Source organism: Protopterus annectens, chromosome 12.part0, assembly GCF_019279795.1.
Source record: "Protopterus annectens isolate FY-2018-M chromosome 12.part0, PAN1.0, whole genome shotgun sequence".
Classification (NCBI taxonomy): domain Eukaryota; kingdom Metazoa; phylum Chordata; order Ceratodontiformes; family Protopteridae; genus Protopterus; species Protopterus annectens.
Window position 1 is genome coordinate 1103961338 of NC_056746.1, and position 18292 is coordinate 1103979629.

The 18292-nt window shown below is 38.5% G+C and overlaps 1 protein-coding gene across 1 annotated transcript in view; it reads left to right on the top strand.

Moving 5' to 3' along the window:
• Window positions 1-18292, top strand: part of DLGAP4 (DLG associated protein 4) — a 1245417-nt gene that overhangs the window by 253354 nt on the left and 973771 nt on the right. The window contains exon 3 of the mRNA XM_044090114.1: window positions 10305-10310. Coding sequence (XP_043946049.1) covers window positions 10305-10310 — 6 coding nt within the window. The remainder of the gene's footprint in view (window positions 1-10304; window positions 10311-18292) is intronic.

An 18292-nucleotide genomic window follows, 5' to 3' on the forward strand; every position in this document is an offset into this window, starting at 1 on the left:
GCCAAATTTAAGAACAAACCCATATGGTGGAAACCACTATCAAAACTAATACAATAGGAGAAAGAAACTCTTAGCTCATAAAAGTAAACTTAACATCCCATCAGTTAGGAAATAGCTCAGAATGATCAATGAAGAATTTTGAATCAAAACCAAATCCTACAAAAACAAGTATTAATTGTGAGTCACCACCCACACAAATGGAAAACAGAAAGCTTTCTTCACCTATGTTAGGATCCTAAGAAATAATAACCATCACTGCTCTAAGTTAATACAAAATAATATCATATACTCATCCCCTGAGGACACTGCCAACATATTAGCAACCAGTCACCTCAAGCCTTATCTTCTATGTCCCACAAATGGATCACAGTGTATTAATTTACCAACCCCCCCAAAAAAAAAAAAAATATCTCTGAGCAACTCCTACATGCTCTCAACAAAGCTAAAATTACTAGATCCATAGTGACTGGTAGGGTACCAGGTCATCTTCTTGTCAGTGCCAAATACTAGCTGGCTGACTCCTTCAGAAGAAAGAGAACTTCTGTAGTCATTCCACTCTAGAAACAGGGACACAAGACTGACCCAGACAGCAGTAGACCTATCAGAACCGCTGTAGTCATTCCACTCTAGAAACAGGGACACAAGACTGATCCAGACAGCAGTAGACCTATCAGAACCGCTGTAGTCATTCCACTCTAGAAACAGGGACACAAGACTGACCCAGACAGCAACAGACCTATCAGAACTGCTGGATGAAGTAGCAGTAGTTAAGGCACTAAGCTAGCAGTCAGGTTTTAATATATCATTACTTACAGGAAACATTGTTAATATTTAAACATTACCCAACTAGTAAAAACAGGGAGAAGGACCTTCATGATATCAGTACTGCTTGTCCAGACGTAGTTCAGATTTAAAAAAGGAAAAATAGTTCATTGCAAAGCTTCATACAGTGTTCCACTGAGCAAATTAATTCTTTAACATTTCTAAAGCACTGACGACTGGCAACCAATGCAAATTTAATAGAAACTTTCAAAGCTGCAGGTTTAGACTTCCGTTTCTTGACAGTTTTAGGTTTTACCGGCGTCCCCTGTAAATCTTATCATTCTTTTGCATTTCTGCATATAATGCAACTGAACCATACTTGGGAGCAAGACACAACTTGCATGCCCTTTAGTTTAATGCTAATAAGTGTGTGCAGTAACATTACTTTGTTGCATTATGTACAAGTGCAAGCAATAATATGCAACTTGGTTACATTATATACTGAGGTGATGATTTTTTGGGAAAAATACTTTTTATTTCACTGTATAATCATTTCTGAGTTAGAGTTATTATGTTTTACATTTAAAATATGAAGTAAATGTTTTGCTCAAAAGACACGATGCACTCAGGGCTGAACCAAACTCTCAGGTGACAGCTGTCCTGCACACTCCCCACACAAAAAACACAACCTGTGCAGAAATATGACTCATATCTGTTGCTTTTACATTCAGTGAACCAGTGTTCCAAAGAGGGGTGCAAGGAGACCAGCAGCACCCCAGTATGCAAAGAGATGTCTATATTTTTTGGCAGATTTTGTTTTTAATAATTACTTTACTGTGGCTGGGGAAGGAAGATGTAGTGACTTATTTTATTAGCATGCTTCATGATTACTAATATCAATTAAAGTGTGCCGATCGTCTCTTCATACACTGAACATTTGTTACCATCATGAAGTATGTAATATGTAATATTTAATATTTATTTGACTTTTATATCACAGTGTCTTACACAGTAAACTCATGAATGATGGATTAGTGCACAGCATTTTTTGTGCATAGTAAGGTACGTTAATCATGAATAATAAATACCACTTTTTTCCTCAAAGATTTTTAAAGTAATCATTTTTAGTTATGATTGTAGTAATCCAATGTACCAGGTTCATGTTTGCAGAATTTTTTAAGTAGTTACTTTTTTAACTCTGCATGAACAGTCCAATGCAGCAATTAATTTTAGTGGTGAGATAAATATTCATTTTGTCGTGTTGTGTTTTGTCATTAATGGGTGTTAGGAACAGCAAAGAGAAGTATGCATTCAGGGAAGGCAAAGGGCACTGTTTCCTGCAACAGCAAGGAGGAGCATGCATTCATGGGAGGTGGAGGGCGGTGTTTCCTACTGCTCATATGGGGTTGGGGTCACCACTCTTAGTAGGAATCACTACTGAACCATCATCATGACATCTCCAAAATTATCACAATTTGATAGAATCAGTAATTGCCAGCGTACAACCTCCCAGACCACTTTTCACTGGCTTAGAGTGTACTGACATGGGGTTAGGGGTTTGCTCTCCATACCTCCTGCATTATGTATTATAAATTCAAGTCTAATAAAATATTGACTTACAGAAACTGGACAAAGCTTACAAGATGTCCATTTTTTTCTTTTATTTGTGTTTTCAGTCACTTATTCCATTGGCATATATTTGTCAAGCAGATGATACTGGACAGGAAATGCCTGATGTGACATAAAACTTTTTACAAAATACATTTCAGGATCTCTCCCAAAATGTAACCTTGAACATATCATATCTAAATGGTCATTGGTTTCTGTATTGTTTGTCAGGCATTATGTATTATGTACAGCTATATTGCAGCTGTCTTTAATGATGATTCCTGCCCTTTTCTATGGATGGAAACAATAAATCAGATTTACACCGATTATTTTATTTTGTAGGATAAAAACTGTCATTTTTGAATTCATCCTCCGTAAATTACTCCTCAGCTAAGCCATTCTCCAGAAATATTCCTTCATATTTTGTGTTACTTGATCAACATTTGTGGATAATATATGGTGTTTGTCGTGGGCCATATATGGTCTTCACTGAACCCCCACCAATGTACTTATTTATCTAGTGAATGGTTGCAGATACATACAATTTTAGTTTACACAACACAGATTGACTCAACAAACCAGGGTTTCCAACCTTTCTGGTGAATAAATACATCTTTTCCTTTTTTCTGATGTCTACCGTGATGTAGTTGGGTATGCAGGGTCATCATTCATGGCTGTTATGGACATGTAAATGCAATCCAATGATTTATTTGTACTTCATATAATAGGCGCTGCAACTTAGAATGAGATTTTCTTGTATGTTTTTTCAGTAGTAGAATTTTGCAATGACTGTAGATTGAAAGGAATCTGCTTTGTCATCTCCTGTGATCTGATAAAAAATTATGATATTGTGGTTCTGCTGCAGACCATCCTATGGAGGGCACTCCCATACCTCATTCACTTTTATTTGACTTGACTGTTGGAAAGGAAAAACTCATAAAAAGCAATAAAGAATGATAACATGTGTGTTACTGGGGACTGATCCATCCCTTATATGATGAGGTAACACACAGATGAGTAATTTAACCACATCTGAAATTAATAACCCTTCTAAAACCAACACCCTAGAATGCCATATTATGTCTATATTGTGAGTTTCAAAAGTGCTTTTTTGATCTTTACATGTTCTATTATTTTTAGTACATCTGTGGATCGCTGGGCAGATTACCTACAGTCATAAGACACATTTTAAGTAGGAAAGTGGCCATCTATTTAACTGTCATTGAATTTATGCTGTGGATGCAAACTAGCTTCTTTTCCAGTACCTAAATCAACCCAGATGGTCAAAAACAGACCACAGATATGTCATTTCCTTGGCTAATGAAAAATGTGTCTTAGCCTGCTGTGAGAACATAAAATTACTGCTAAAGTAAAAATCATGATAGAAAAGAAAAAACATAGACGTGTGTGATATTTGTAAAATATGATTGTGCAGAATATGTACAGACAAAATAATTACATGGCCTGCATTTGTATTTCTGTCTCATACGAACTACACACTTCTACCCATTTCAAAAAAGACTGCAATGAATACACACCTATACTCAAATGTATTTATATTTGGTAACCTGAACTGCACTGCTACGTCACAGGGACTGAAAATAAGAACATATGTTTTAATTTTACACACTCCATTCCATAGTAACTGCACCCTACATTTTTTTCACATGAGAAGGAAATGTGAAAATATCGTTATGTAGTCACTGGAAATTCAAATGTACAGAAATTGTCTGGACTCAAAATATCACCAGGGCTTAGTACAAGGAAGTTAGTTAGCTTGGGTGGTCACAAAAAAAAAAAAACACATACATTTAGATTCATGTCTAGGTCCCAAATCTATATATTGCAGCAGTCCTTTCAAATAAAAATTTATGATTAACAACAATACTTCTTTTAAAGACTTTTTTCTTTATTATTAATGTAAGAGAATACCTTAAACAAGCTGTGATCTGTACCCTTAAATGCACTTAGTTCTACTAATATGGTCCAGGCACAATCAGATGAAGTCACTCAGCAACGAGTGTAGGAGTAATGTTTGGAATCCAGATCGTGGACATTTCTGACATGTAGTCCCTCCAGATAGGTGCTTCCTCTGTCTATAGCAGCGTGTTAATTGTACACATACAGACTGGCTATTTAAAGTTAGTAGATTTGATTGTTTTGTGAGACATTGCACAACAGCATCATTAAGGCAAGATCAGAAACAAAAATCAACTGTACCACTGTAGGCAGCTAGACATTTTCTGTTAGAAATAAGGCAGTGCAATACTGTGCTTTATTGCATACCAGCAGAACTTGGGGAGATCAAAATAATCATTACTGGTTTATTATTCAACTTGTTTCAAGAGTAATGTTATTAAATATTACTAGCAGAAAGTGTGTTTGCCCAAATTGGTAAATATCAGAAATAAATAAGAAGTTAGTTTCCCTAAGAAGGTAAACAAGACTGAGTCACCTTTTGCTGACCTACTAACTGCAATCAAAATGGACTACCTCAGATCTGTTCTTCCAAATAATGAATTTCTTATTGTCTGTCTCCCCGTGATATGTCTGGCCATGGAGCTTCATAGGATCGTGGAAAGTTACTAGACTAACGACTCTACAGCCCTTATAAGTCTCGATCACTTCAGCCCTTTGTTTCCACAGGTGTCTGTTTCAAGCAGGCACTGAAGTCAACACCTGGTACCCCTGTCCAAAAGGGACACAGATATAACCCCTGGGGTGAATTTCCGGTTACCCATCCAGTCATCCAAGTTACACTTAAATAGGGTCAGTGAGGGGCTTAGCTTAACTTGAATTGGAAGCTTGTTCCATAGCTGGGGTAACTTCTGTGAGACAAATCTGTCCCTCCAGGAAGTTCTGTTGATGTTGCATAACAGGTTAAGGTCCTTTGAGCGAGTGACTCGCATGCCATTTGACTTGCATACATGCAGCATTTCCACTAGAGTGGGGGTCAGAGATTCCTTTGCATGCAAGTCACAGGTCACTTCTGAGTAGCCTGTATGACACAGGCTAAAGTGACAGTGATTTCAGTCTGTCCACATATGACAAATGCTGATGACCCTGAATTTTCTTTGTAAGGAACCTTTGTGGTCTATCCAGTTGCTGCAGATGCTTGGGGAGGTACATACCAAAGGGAGCATTGTACTCTATTACTGGCCTGATGAGGGAGGAGTTCAGGGGTGTTATAACCTCTTTTACTGGAGGCAATGCCCTTATTTATGAGATGAGCTATATAAAATGCCCTTCACTGTGGAAAAAGGTTGATGTCAACCTGTGTGCCCAGATCTCTTATCACTGAATGTGTGCTTAAAGTATTGTTAGTAATTTCGTAGTTAGGGGCTGTTTCCTTACCAAAGGGGATGATAATGCATTATTTGCATTGAGTTTGAGACCATGACTTTGGCACCAGTCTTGAGTCAGATTGACTCCTTCTTGCAGGATATTTATATCACTTGTGGACTCAATGACCTCTCCTAGCTTACAGTCATCAGCAATCTTGGTGATCCACAGGCCTTTGGTTTTAGCCTGCACTTCTGAGAAATAGAGTCTGAACAAAAGGGGTTTCAGAACTGATCCCTGTGGAACTCCACTGGTTATGGGTCTGCTGGAGGAGGTGGAGTCGCCCTACTTTCACTACATGAATTCTATCTGTGAGCCAGATTGCAACCCACCTAACAATATATGGGTTGATGCCCAGCTGGATGAGTTTGTCAATGATGCCTGAGTGGGGGATTTTGTTGAAGGCTTTGGCTAAGTCTAGGTAAGCTGTGTGCACAGATTTGCCCTCATCCAGAGATTTGGTGACTGTTTTGAAGAAGTCCACCAAGTTTTGTAGTCATGCTCTTCCCTTGACAAAGTCAAATTGGGTGGAGTCCAGTGTTTGGAGATTTCCTGTATCTTTGTTAATAATGTCCATGATGATTTGCTCCATGCCCTTGCAGATTAGACTCATCGGGCTAATGGGTCTATAGTTCCGGAGGTCCTTGGATGCACCCCCTTTGTGCAAGGGGATGACAGTGGCTGTTTTCCATTCGGTTAGGACGAAGCCAGTGCTCAGGCTGTGATTGAAAAGGGTATCCAATGGTGATGATAATTCATGTTTTAACCCATGTAGAACACAGCCTGGGATGTAATCAGGCCTCCTTAGCCTTGGAGATGGCGTTCAAGGCCTGCTCATTTGAAATACTGGGTGGAGGCAGATGGTAGGGATGCTTTTGGCCATATGCTGTGGGGACAGGGGGGTGAAATTTTCACTGAACCTGTTCACCAGTAGGTTTGCTATATCCACATGTTTTGTATATGTAGTACCATTAACTACAAGTTCAGCACAGGTCTGGTTTTTGCTTATATAATTGTTTATATAATTACGTTGTGCAGAAGTCAAAGTAATTTTGCTCTGGTTGTGATTTTCCTATCAAACCCATTATGCTTTGTTTATGATTGCTAGGAGGAAGTCTACCTTTAGATGAAAGTTATCATATAGAGAGGAGTCTCTCCAATCCCATTTCCTGGAAGTGAAGGGTCCTCAAATGTTTTTTTATAGCTGTTTTTGTACTATTAGATTGCAGTACATGTACACATTGTTCCACTTTTCCTTATAGTTGTATGCCTGCACATACAGGATATTTAAGAGGGTTATTGGTGGGGAAAGTCCTTGTCATGGGAAGTGCTGGTGGCTTTCCCTCTTAAACATGTTCTTTATGGAATTTCACACATGTTTAGCAAATGTAATTTCATTGGGATTACAGAAGGAATGTTGTGTATCACCTTCTTGTAGGGGACCTTTAGCTAGATGCATCCAGCACACTTCTTTTCTAGTCATGGTTCAGTGTTTCAGGTTCAGGGAGTAAATTTTGTTCTATTCATGCTTGAAGCCTTTAGGAGTTTCTACAACAGTATAACCCCTGTCAGTAGGTAGCCTACACCACATTCTGGCAAATTAACTCCCTCCCTCTCATATTTGTTCCTTACGTCATACCTTGTTTCCTGAAGTAAAATGCATCTTTTAATGATTTTCAAATGGCCTGTCTTAATATCTCTCTTCTTAAAATACTGCAGCTGTCCCTCAAGTCTGCATGGATACTTCTAACCCATGGTTGGATCCTTTTATTCCACTGTTGGCATCTTACATGCTTGCTCCATAATCCTCACTTATGTTGCCTCACAGCAAGAGGTTCTCCCATTCGATTCTTGGCTGGAGTGTGGGGAGTGCCTTCTGTGTGGAGTCTGCATGTTCTCCCCACGGTTGGGAGGGCGTTCGAAAGACATGCGTAAATGGGCATGCCTTCGTTGAAGGTTGAACGTCGAGCTGGCACCTCAATGTTTGTGAAAGTCTACTGCCAATCATTAGCGGACTGGAGATCCACTGTGGCAACCCCTAACCGGGAAAAGCCGAAAGACAACAACAACAACAACAACATATAGCAGTACTTTGCTACCATCAGTCCATTTAAATTTCCATCCTTTTAAACCAAATCAGTTGTCATAGCACTCTAATAAGTTAGGGCACATTTTTGACCCACTTCTGCCATTTCTAGCAGTGCTGTAGGCTTTTCTGACACCTTCACATTCTTTGTCCAATGCATGTTGCCTATTTTTTAAAAAAACAAGAGTTTGGAGGGTGGCCTAATGGTTAAGGTGTTTGCCTTACAAACACAAGGTGCAGGGTTTGAGTCTCACAAGGGATAATTGGCTAAGCTTAAAATGGCTCACAAGGGCAGTTAGCTTAGTACTAATCTATCTATGAACCTATGAAGGCTTGATGCCAGGGATCCTGGAAGCTGAATCATTTCTTCAGATTGTCATATTTCTCACTAATGAGAAAAGTACCAGATTTTTTCTGATACACCTGAGTCTTTCTTATTGTCTACCCCAGAAATGGCCACACTATTTATAGATTTTTCTGTTTGATTTTCCATGCAAATTAACTCCCTTTAAGTGAGTTTTACATCCAGGATAAGCAGATGCACACTTTTCTCCAAAATAATCAGTTTCATGTGGGTAATCCCTTCTGCAGTTTGTCCTTTCTCTTCAGATAGAGTTATTTCTAAGCTCATGCAAGGATAATTCTTAATCGTATAGTATATCTCATCTTACATCTGTTATGTGTCCAGACCACTAATTTACCAAGAATTGCTTTATACTGCTAGTATGCTTCAGGTTTAACAACAGCTTCTTCTTCTTCTTTCGGCTTTTTCCAATTAGGGGTCGCCACAGCGAATCACCTGTCCGCTCATGAGTGGCAGTGGAGTTTTACAGTGTCAAGTTGCCAGCCCGGCACCCAACCTGCCACAGAAGGCACACACACACACACACACACACACACACACACACACACACACACACACACACACACACACACACACACACACACACACACACACACACCTAGGGCCACTTTAAAGTGTCCAATCCACCTACAGTATGTCTTTGAGATGTGGGAGGAAACCGGAGCACCCGGAGGAAACCCACACGACAACAGGGAGGACATGCAGACTCCGCACAGAAGGCACCCCAGCCGAGGATCGAACCAGAGAGCCTCTTGATGTGAGGCGACAGTGCTAACCACTGCACCATCATGGCTGCCCATATCTTAATCAAATTATTCTGCTGACAAATAATGAGTGTTTTTTGCTTATTTAATTATATTAACATCATTTTATAATATTGAATACCTGAGGGTAGTGCATTTTTATAAATGTACTTAAGTTATTTATTTTATTTATTTCTAGTTTGATGACCGGGGAGGTCCACTGGACTTGGGGAGCCTGTTTTCAGTGGAGGCCCAGGGAGAAAAGCTCTACATTACATAGTTTAGTTACATATACAATCGTAGTAAAGAAGACACAATTACAATTTCATTTCATGCTAGAGAACAGGAATACATTCTTTGGTTACATAGTATCTAAATATTTAGGATGGCAGTGGTAACTTAATTGAGAGGGAGTATAAAGACTTAGAAGGAAAAGAGAGAGAAAAAAAAGGTGGGATGGGTTATTCATAATATGTACAATTATTTTATTTACAATATGTACATTTATGTAAGGTTAGCTTGTATGTTATTTGCAATATGTACATTTATGCTAGGTTAGCTTGTACTCAGAGTTAGTCAGGAGTTTAAGGGGTGGATTGATTATTAGGCTAGGTGGGGAGAGTGCAGATGCATTTCCTGTTAGAGGAAAGGTAGGAATATAGCTGAGTTTTAACGTTTTCAAAGTTTTCACAAGTCCTTAGAGAGGAAGGAAGAGAATTCCATGTTTTAGCTAAGGAAAAGGATAGAAGAAGCTGACCAGCAGAACGATTGGGTTTGCGGAAAGAAGCTGACCAGCAGGACGATTGGGTCTGCGGACAGTGATTAGGTTTTGGTGAGTAGATCTTAAGAGTTCTCTGAGGAGTGTAAGGTTGAAGGATGTTGGTTAGTGCTGGGCATTTAGAAGGTTGAAAAATTAGTCTGTGGGCTGTAGTAATTTGGAGATAGTCTAGATGGTTGGAGAGTTCAAGCCAGTTTAACAAATGAAGGGCAGGGCAGTACAATGATGGGAGGAGAATTTGGCTTTGGTTGCAAATTTAGAAATCTTATCACAACAGACTTCCAATTTGGAGGAGAGAGAGGCAGATACGTTTGTTAGTAGAGGAACGCCATACATTAGTGAGGGGAGTAGATAGGTAGTGGTGAGAGTTTGTATGGTGGAAGGAGAAAGAAAGTGGATGTTTCTGTATAGCATACCAAGTTTTATATGGGTTTTCTTAATGTTTTGCTGGATGTGAGTGTCGAATTTTAGGTGTTCATCAATAGTAACCCCAAGTAGTTTAGCGAAGGGAACAACCTCTATAGTAGAGTTGTTTTGGCTAATAATTTAGAACCAGTTTTTATCAAGAGGGGAAGCTTTTGAGGGAGAGAATAATAGTATTTTGGATTTGTTGGCATTTAGCGAGAGGTGGTTTTGGAGCATCCAGTTTTCAGTGGTGGAAGTTGCTGAAGTGTCACAAAATAACTGCATATCCTCTTAGGCTAATCCATGTACACAAACACATAGAAAAGTAAATTAGAATGATCTAATAGTTGCCAAATTGCAAAATAACTCACCGATTAGCAATTAAGGGGTTGCTCAACTGTATATGCAGCCTTTAGTGAATAACGGCAAAAAAATTTAAACATCTGTGCTGTTGTACAGTGATTCTGAGAATGTGATGAATCAGTGTTTGAGCTGCATCATTATCACAAGCGAAAGGCAATTTGCAAAGTGTTATATGGAGTAAGACCAGTTGCCATAATGGTTAAGGTCTTCACCTCTCATGCACAAGGTACAAGGTTTGATCATGACCTCCATCCAATGCATGTTTAGAGTTTGCATGTTCTCCCTGTATCTCTGTGGGGTTCCTCCAAACTCCAAAAAACATGCTGAATGTTTCCATCTGAAACTCACCCATGAGTGGAGCTGTGGGCAGTAGCACAGACTCTACATGTTGTCCTATAGGGGAAAAAATTGTATAGACCAATCGCTTTGGGAATTTAATGTGGTGTGCAGCATCCTGAAGATAGGAGAAGAACATAGATCACAGACTGCACTCTGGCAGGGCTAGCTAGTCAACAGTGTAAAATAGGTGATTTGGTCATGTTGACTAAAGTTCCTAAAATGGGCATTGGTATTTGCCAGTGATAAGTGGGTTAAGGGCTCAACCTACAGCTGGGACTCATGCTAACAGTGGGAAGGGTGTATATGCCCCTTCTGACTAGAGTGTGCCCATCATAAAGCCCTGGGTCAATAAGCTACTGGCCAGTCGGTGTCCAGTTACTCAGTCTGGTTTACCTGGGATAGCAGTGTTGAGAAAAAACAATCAACCTGCCAAACATGAATTGTTACACTCAGTGTAGGCTCAATGACATAATGGAGCTTGGAAGTGGATGGCATGATGGTACAGAGGTGGCTGGGCATCCTATGTAAGAGTCAAGAAAGAAGGGCAATGAGGCAAAGCCATTTGGCTTGGTATCCAGAGTCTACTACTCAGTAGGAGGGCAGGCCACAAATGCTGTGAGGTGGTGAGGGGTGTCATCAGAATTAGTGATAGCCTCATGACAAACAGACTCCAATCTAATGATAGGACAGTATTCATAATCTCAGCCTATGCCCCACATTAGGACCTATTAGATAAAGCAAGACAACGGGAATCGTTGTTGATAATGGGTGACCTGAATGCACATGTAGGGAAAGACAGAACAGGATATGAGGACTGCCTGGATCTACATGGGTGGGGCAATAGGAATAAAGAAGGACAGGCCATTCTAGACTTCTGTTTGGCAACTGGCTTGATAGTCGCCAACACATCGTTCAGAAAGAGATAGTCACAAGATCATAAACAAGAGTGATAGACTTCCTCCTAGTAAGGAAAGGGCAAATGGGGGTAGAATCAGTGACTGCAGAGTAAAACAGTTGGCCCACAGCATAAACCACTGGTTGCCACAATCAGCTGCAAGCAGTGGTCAGAGAAGACTCTAAGGTCAATGGACACCAGGCTGACTGGGAACTTGACTGGAGAGAAAGCACAACTGTTCAATAAATTACTCAGGTGCTCAAGCACCCCAAGAAGAGGAGGAAATAGGTGGAGTTGAAGAAGAATGACAGCACCTCAAAACAGCACGTGTGAGGACTACAGAGCATGTATGCAGCCGAGCCAGGCATGGAAATAAGGTACATAAGGAAAGCTGGTGGTGGAATGCAGAAGTCCAGAAAGTCATCAAAAGAAAGAAGGAGTGCAGGAAGAAGTGGGGTGTAGAAAATATGGGCCAAACTAGGAAGAAACACTGGTTGGCTAACAAACAGGCTAAAAGTAGGAGTTGCAACAGCAAAGAACAGAGCAACAAAGGCACTCCACCAGCTTCTGAAAGGTGACTCAATAGGTGACACAAAGCAACTATATTAGGTTGCAAGACAAAGACTGAGCAGTAAAGAAGACAGTCAGACACTCTTCATAAGGGATGCCAACAACAACCTGTTCACCAGAACACGGGGCATCAAAGGTAGATAAAAGCAGTACTTCCAGCAGCTACTGAATGAAGAAAACCACACAGAAGCTGTGCTGCCCCAGGCATGGCCTATGATGACAGACAATGAGGAGCCCACTATAGAAAAAGTAAGAACAGCACTAAGGAAAATGAAGTCAGGGAAAGCAGCAGGCTTAGGTGAGGTCACAGCAGCTATGATAAATATGTTGGGTGAGACAGGGGAGAAATGGCTCCTGAGGGTACTAATAGCAGTGTGGAAAGAAAGGCGTATCCCAGGTAACTGGAGAATACGCACACTCATTCCAATGTATAAGAACAAAGGGGACACCCACAACTGTGGGTAGTACAGAGGCATCAAACTTCAGTCACATTTTATGAAAGTTCCAGACAGGGTGATTGATAAATGGATACACAGAGTAGTAGAAGTAAGATGGGAGATGAGCAGTTTGGATTCCGATCAGGATGCAGCACAACTGACCCAATGTTTGCAGTGAGACATAGTTGAGAAGATGGTAGAGATGAGGAAAGAGTCGATTTGGGCATTCCTAGACTTGAAGAAACCTTATGGCAAGGTCCCAATAAAGCTGATTTGGGCAGTGCTGTGGTGGTTCAATGTCCCAGAAGGATTGGTAGAATTAGTGCAGGCTATGTACACAGACCCAATGGCTCAAGTACGAACAGTGTTCGGTCTCACAGAGAGGTTCCAAGTGGGAGTGGGTGTGCATCAGCGTTTAGCTCTGAGCCCACTGCTGTTCATACTGGTGATCAATTACATTACCAAACAGGTCGGATGAGACAGATCAACAAAGTTGCTGTATGCAGATGATGTGGCAGTACAGGCTGACTCTGAGCAAGAACTTCAGCAAAGAATAGAGGAATAAAATGCAAGACTGAAGTCACATGGGATTAAACTGAGTACAGATAAGGCCGTGATAATGGCAGCAAATTGGGGAAATCAGAAGAAGCTGCGAATAGAGATAGAAAGGAAGATAGTAGAGCAGGTTAATAGCTTCAAGTATCTGGAATGAGGGCATCCAGCACAGAATTGGATGGATTGTGTGAGAGAAGATCTATGATAGTCAAGCATGAATGCCGAAAAAGACAGGAGTGTGGCACTGAATCGAGAGAGATGGTGACGGCTGACATGACATCCTGAACCCATGTAGAAAATGCAAAGAATGTGGGGCTGATGATGATGATGATGATGATGATATAGAGTAATGTATCTGGTATGGATAGACACACCACAAAAAAGGATGCAAAGCAGAGCTAATAAAGTGCAATCACTGTTTCATGTAGTACCCACTGAATACATTCCTTTTTTGTGCCATGTATAAGACCAGTACTCCTGTTTTTAGCTAGCCACAATGATAGCACAGTTTTGAATGTGCATGCCACGTACATAGCATATACCTAACAGACACCACTGATTGTAACATGACTGTTGTAATATGGCCTGAGTGCTAAGAGCACAATCATAATGGCGCAGCACATTTAAAACAAGCTGTACATAACAGACTGACTGGTTTTCCAAGCTAGCATGCACAGCTCTAGAAAGATGTTACTTTAAAGTGGCAGAAGCCAGAAAATGATATTAATATTTTGAAAATGTATAAGAACAGTCAGGAACATGTGAACAGCAAATAGAAAATCTCAGTAGTTTTTTAAAATAGGAATTTTATTAGCTTTCTTACACTAGGAATTTGAATTCCTGATATAAAATGGTTGTAAGGCATGAAAGTAGCTACCTTCTTAGAGATACACTTGTATAGTTATTACCCCTCTACACCCTGTTCGTATCCTATTAACTGGGTGAAATCAAGTACTGTAACAACACTACTGGGTCATTTGGCAAACTTTATATGTCTTGATTGGTTATGCTATCACATGCACATTGTCTACACATACCACTTCCAAACAAGGTAAGGGAACAGAGCAAAATAAAGCATCATTAAGTGAAGGAATGAGTGGGGGATTGCTGGGGCTTTACATACCACTCGTATTTCTAGCAAATACTATCACAAAAGGTAAAGGAAAACATAGATATAGAACATTGTAGTCAAAGGAAATATTTAAAATTATCTGACTATGTGGTGAACTAGCATTTAAAGGAGGATAAATTCTTCCAGTGCCACAGCCACAATATAAGAACCATTTAACAAGCTACAATCAACAGTGATGCCCAGAATGCATCATATCTTGCAGATCTCATCAGGTCCTCCCTCGCCAGCTACAGCTCTTCAGAAACAATACTTGTATCTTGTCAAGTTTCATTAAAGCAAATATAGTTATTTGCTATACTGGAAATAAAATGATGAAACATAAATTCTGGTTTCAGTTATTCTAATATGTCTTCATTGATTGTTAACTAAGCCAGACACAGTACTGCTGTGAGCACTTACTGTGAACACATTCTGTATTGCTAATATTGTATTTTATGGCCTCTTTTGGGGATATGCATAAATATTATTGACTGTCAGAAAGGCAAAATGTGACCAGCATTGTCTTGCACCAGAGCTGTAGGCTTTTCAGTGTCCTGAATATAAATGATGCTGCATTGCCCCTCAGGAATTCAGTGTCATTTATCATTAGACTACTCCTCTTGCCTGAAATAAACTGGTTCTAAAGCAAAATTGAATGAACATCAGGAAATTGCTGGTGCCTAACGTATGCTTCACTTGTCTCTGACTCCTTGTCCCCCTCCAGCTGCGTTTTGCCTGTGGAAGCCAAGAAAAGGATGATATTTTTAATCTTTCGCAAAGCAAATAGAGCACTAGTTATTGTTAAAAAAATCATGGCTGAGGTTTTTATCTTCTTCAGATAATAAAAAGTCACTAAAATGAAAAAGCACATGAACACAGGAAGAGAGTTAACAAGATTTCTGCTTCTAAAAGATGTTGTCTGGTAGATTTTTTTTTTTTAATTTTATATGAATGGACTGCTTTTGGGTTATTGCTGTGATGTGGTTATAGATATAAAAGTGTTCACTAATACAGTTTATGTATGTGTGCCAAAGCAGCCATACTGCTTTAAAGATAATAATCACCTGATGCTGTGAAGAATAAACATTAACTTTACACTCAAAAGGAAATAAAAAGGAATGTAGCTGCAACAATTTTTTTCAAACATTTTGCAGTATGTGACTATAACCATATGTTCTTATCTCTGAGCATATGTAAAAATATCATCTTATGTCAGAAAATATGTGACCAGTATGATCCCATATGGTCTAGTGGTTAGGATTCATGGTTTTCACCCAGGTGGTCTGGTATCAACTGTCCAATATGGGAACTGGCCACTTGTCAAGGGCTGTTATAATGGATAAGATGTTTCCCTCACAGACACAAGGTAGAAGGTTTAAATCTCACCTTTGAGAGAAACTGACTAGGGTTAAAATGTTAGCTAGGCTAATTCTTACTTATTTAAGCAGAAGGCCATTACAACAAAAGTATTTTCAAAGTTTTCCAAGGTATTAATTAAGTAACATGTAGTGATTATCTCTACTGTGCAGATTTTCTGTTGCACTATTACAGAAATGTGGCACTTCTAAATTAACAACTAACTCAATGAAACCTGTTTCATCACTGCAATCTTTTGAGTGGTGCTTTTAAAATTCTTTGTTTCTGGATGGGTTTTGCATGCAGGCAACATGCACACAGAAACAAATACACACGCACACACAGAGTCATAGCCGCACGTGTACATATATATATATATATATATATATATATATATATATATATATATATACACACACACACACACACACACACACACACACACACACACACACACACACACACACCCAAAGAGTCATACATTCACATTGTATACACACACACACACACACACACACACACACACACATACCTCTTATCAAAAAATAATCCCTTTCCCCATTATTACGGAATCTTTGGTTGCTAGATTTTGATCTAGGCTGTATTTCAATTGTCTGGTCATGGATGAATGGTCATTGCTCAGCAGCTACTGCAATCATCATTAAGGAAACCATACCAGTACTGAAGTTTTCACATATACCTTGCCATTTTGCTACCACTATCTGAGCTGAATTCAGAATTCTGAAAGTGCAGTTTTTTTTTCTCAAAAATCTCTTTATTGAATTATATAATGTAACATAACAACAAAACATCAATACATTGTAAATATAGTCATTTTAGGAGTTGATTAAAGTTGTACAACTTGTGGTAGCAGATTGCAACCCATTAAGGTAAGAAAAAATAAAATACAACAATATATACAATATATACAAATGGTAACCAAGAGGCAAAAGAATAAATAAGATTATATTTATATGTAAGAATGAAGTATGAGAGCAAATAAATCATGTTTATGGACTAAGACAAGAAAAAACTTTAAAAACTATTAATCATTGTTAATAATAAGAAGGACCTTCTCCAAAGCTTTATTTTTTAGAGCCATTTTTTTAGGGCTTTTCATCATAGTTTTTTGTGCTGCAATGTTCGAGTAAGCCATTTTTTAAAGGTATCCCAATTTAATTTAGTGCGGTCAAGCCAATTTTGGGTAATGTAAAGTTTTAAAAGAGAACAAATGAATATAAACACATGTGTATCTAATTTAGAAAGATGAAATATAGGTATGTGAAGAATTGCGGTTTCCCAGGACAAAGTAGATTTGTGATAACCCATTTTCTGTAACCTTACTTTCAAAGAAGTCCAAAGTTTATGTGAGTAATGGCAATACCAAAAAATATGCAAAAGGTCAGCTTTTGGAAATAAGCAACAAGGGCAAGAGGGAGACTTACTAACATTAGATTTATTAAGTTTGGAAGGGGTATGATATGCATTATTATTTATCATCAATTGGGTATAAAACAATTTCTTGAAAGGGGAGTATTCCAGAGTATTTCGAATGGCCAAGAGTTTTTGTTCCTCAGTTATTTGAGAATTATGATTCACCCAGACATTGGAAAAAAGACACCACGAGTTTTGTATTAATTTATTTAACAAATTATACACTCTTGATAACATTTTTTCAGGTAATGCTAGTGACTTGATTATCATATCTAAATTATTTAGATCTTGCTCTCTCGACTTTGTAAGATCGCATTTAGACATAACCACATCTCTTATTTGACGTAGGATTATAGTATAATTATGATTAACTTTCAATGTGTTCCGTAGATTAGCCAAAGTTAAATCCTTATATTTCAAGAGATCCCAAACATTCATATTTTTTATAAGGGGATAATTAGTTAAATTAAATGGTGTATTATCCAACTTTAGGTTGGGATTCAGGTGAAGTGGTTGAAGTAAATGAAAAACATTGTCAAGATTGATAAGTTTCAATAACTCCTGAAAAGCTTTGATCTTATGTTTTAGAAAATTAGAGATTTTAAGAGTGTTCAGAATATCAATAGAAATGAATGGAATGGCCGGATTTATGTTTTTGGATATAATATATTGATACCATAACTTAACCCAAATCGGAGACTGATTGTGTTGAATATTATTCATTTTAGAAATGGACCATAGTTTGTTTGCCGAAACAATTAAATAATAAAGATAGAAATTTGGCAAACCTAAACCACCCCTATCTTTAAGAGTCGATAATCTAGAATAAGAAATCCTCACTGTTTTAGGAAACCACAAAAATTTACCTAGTTCTTTATTAACTTTGTCAAAGAAAGATTTAGGAATTATTTGATCTGAGGAGTTGAATTGGAAAAGAAATTTGGGAAGAATATTCATTTTGATTATTGCAGCTTTGGATAGAAGTGATAAATTTAAAAGTTCCCATCTATGCAAATCTGACATTATTGATAACCATACTTTATTCAAGTTATTTTGAAATGAAGAATGGTTATTATGCTCAATATGAACACCCAAATATTTAACCCCAAAAGTAATTTGAAAATGAAAGTCAGAAAATAAGTAA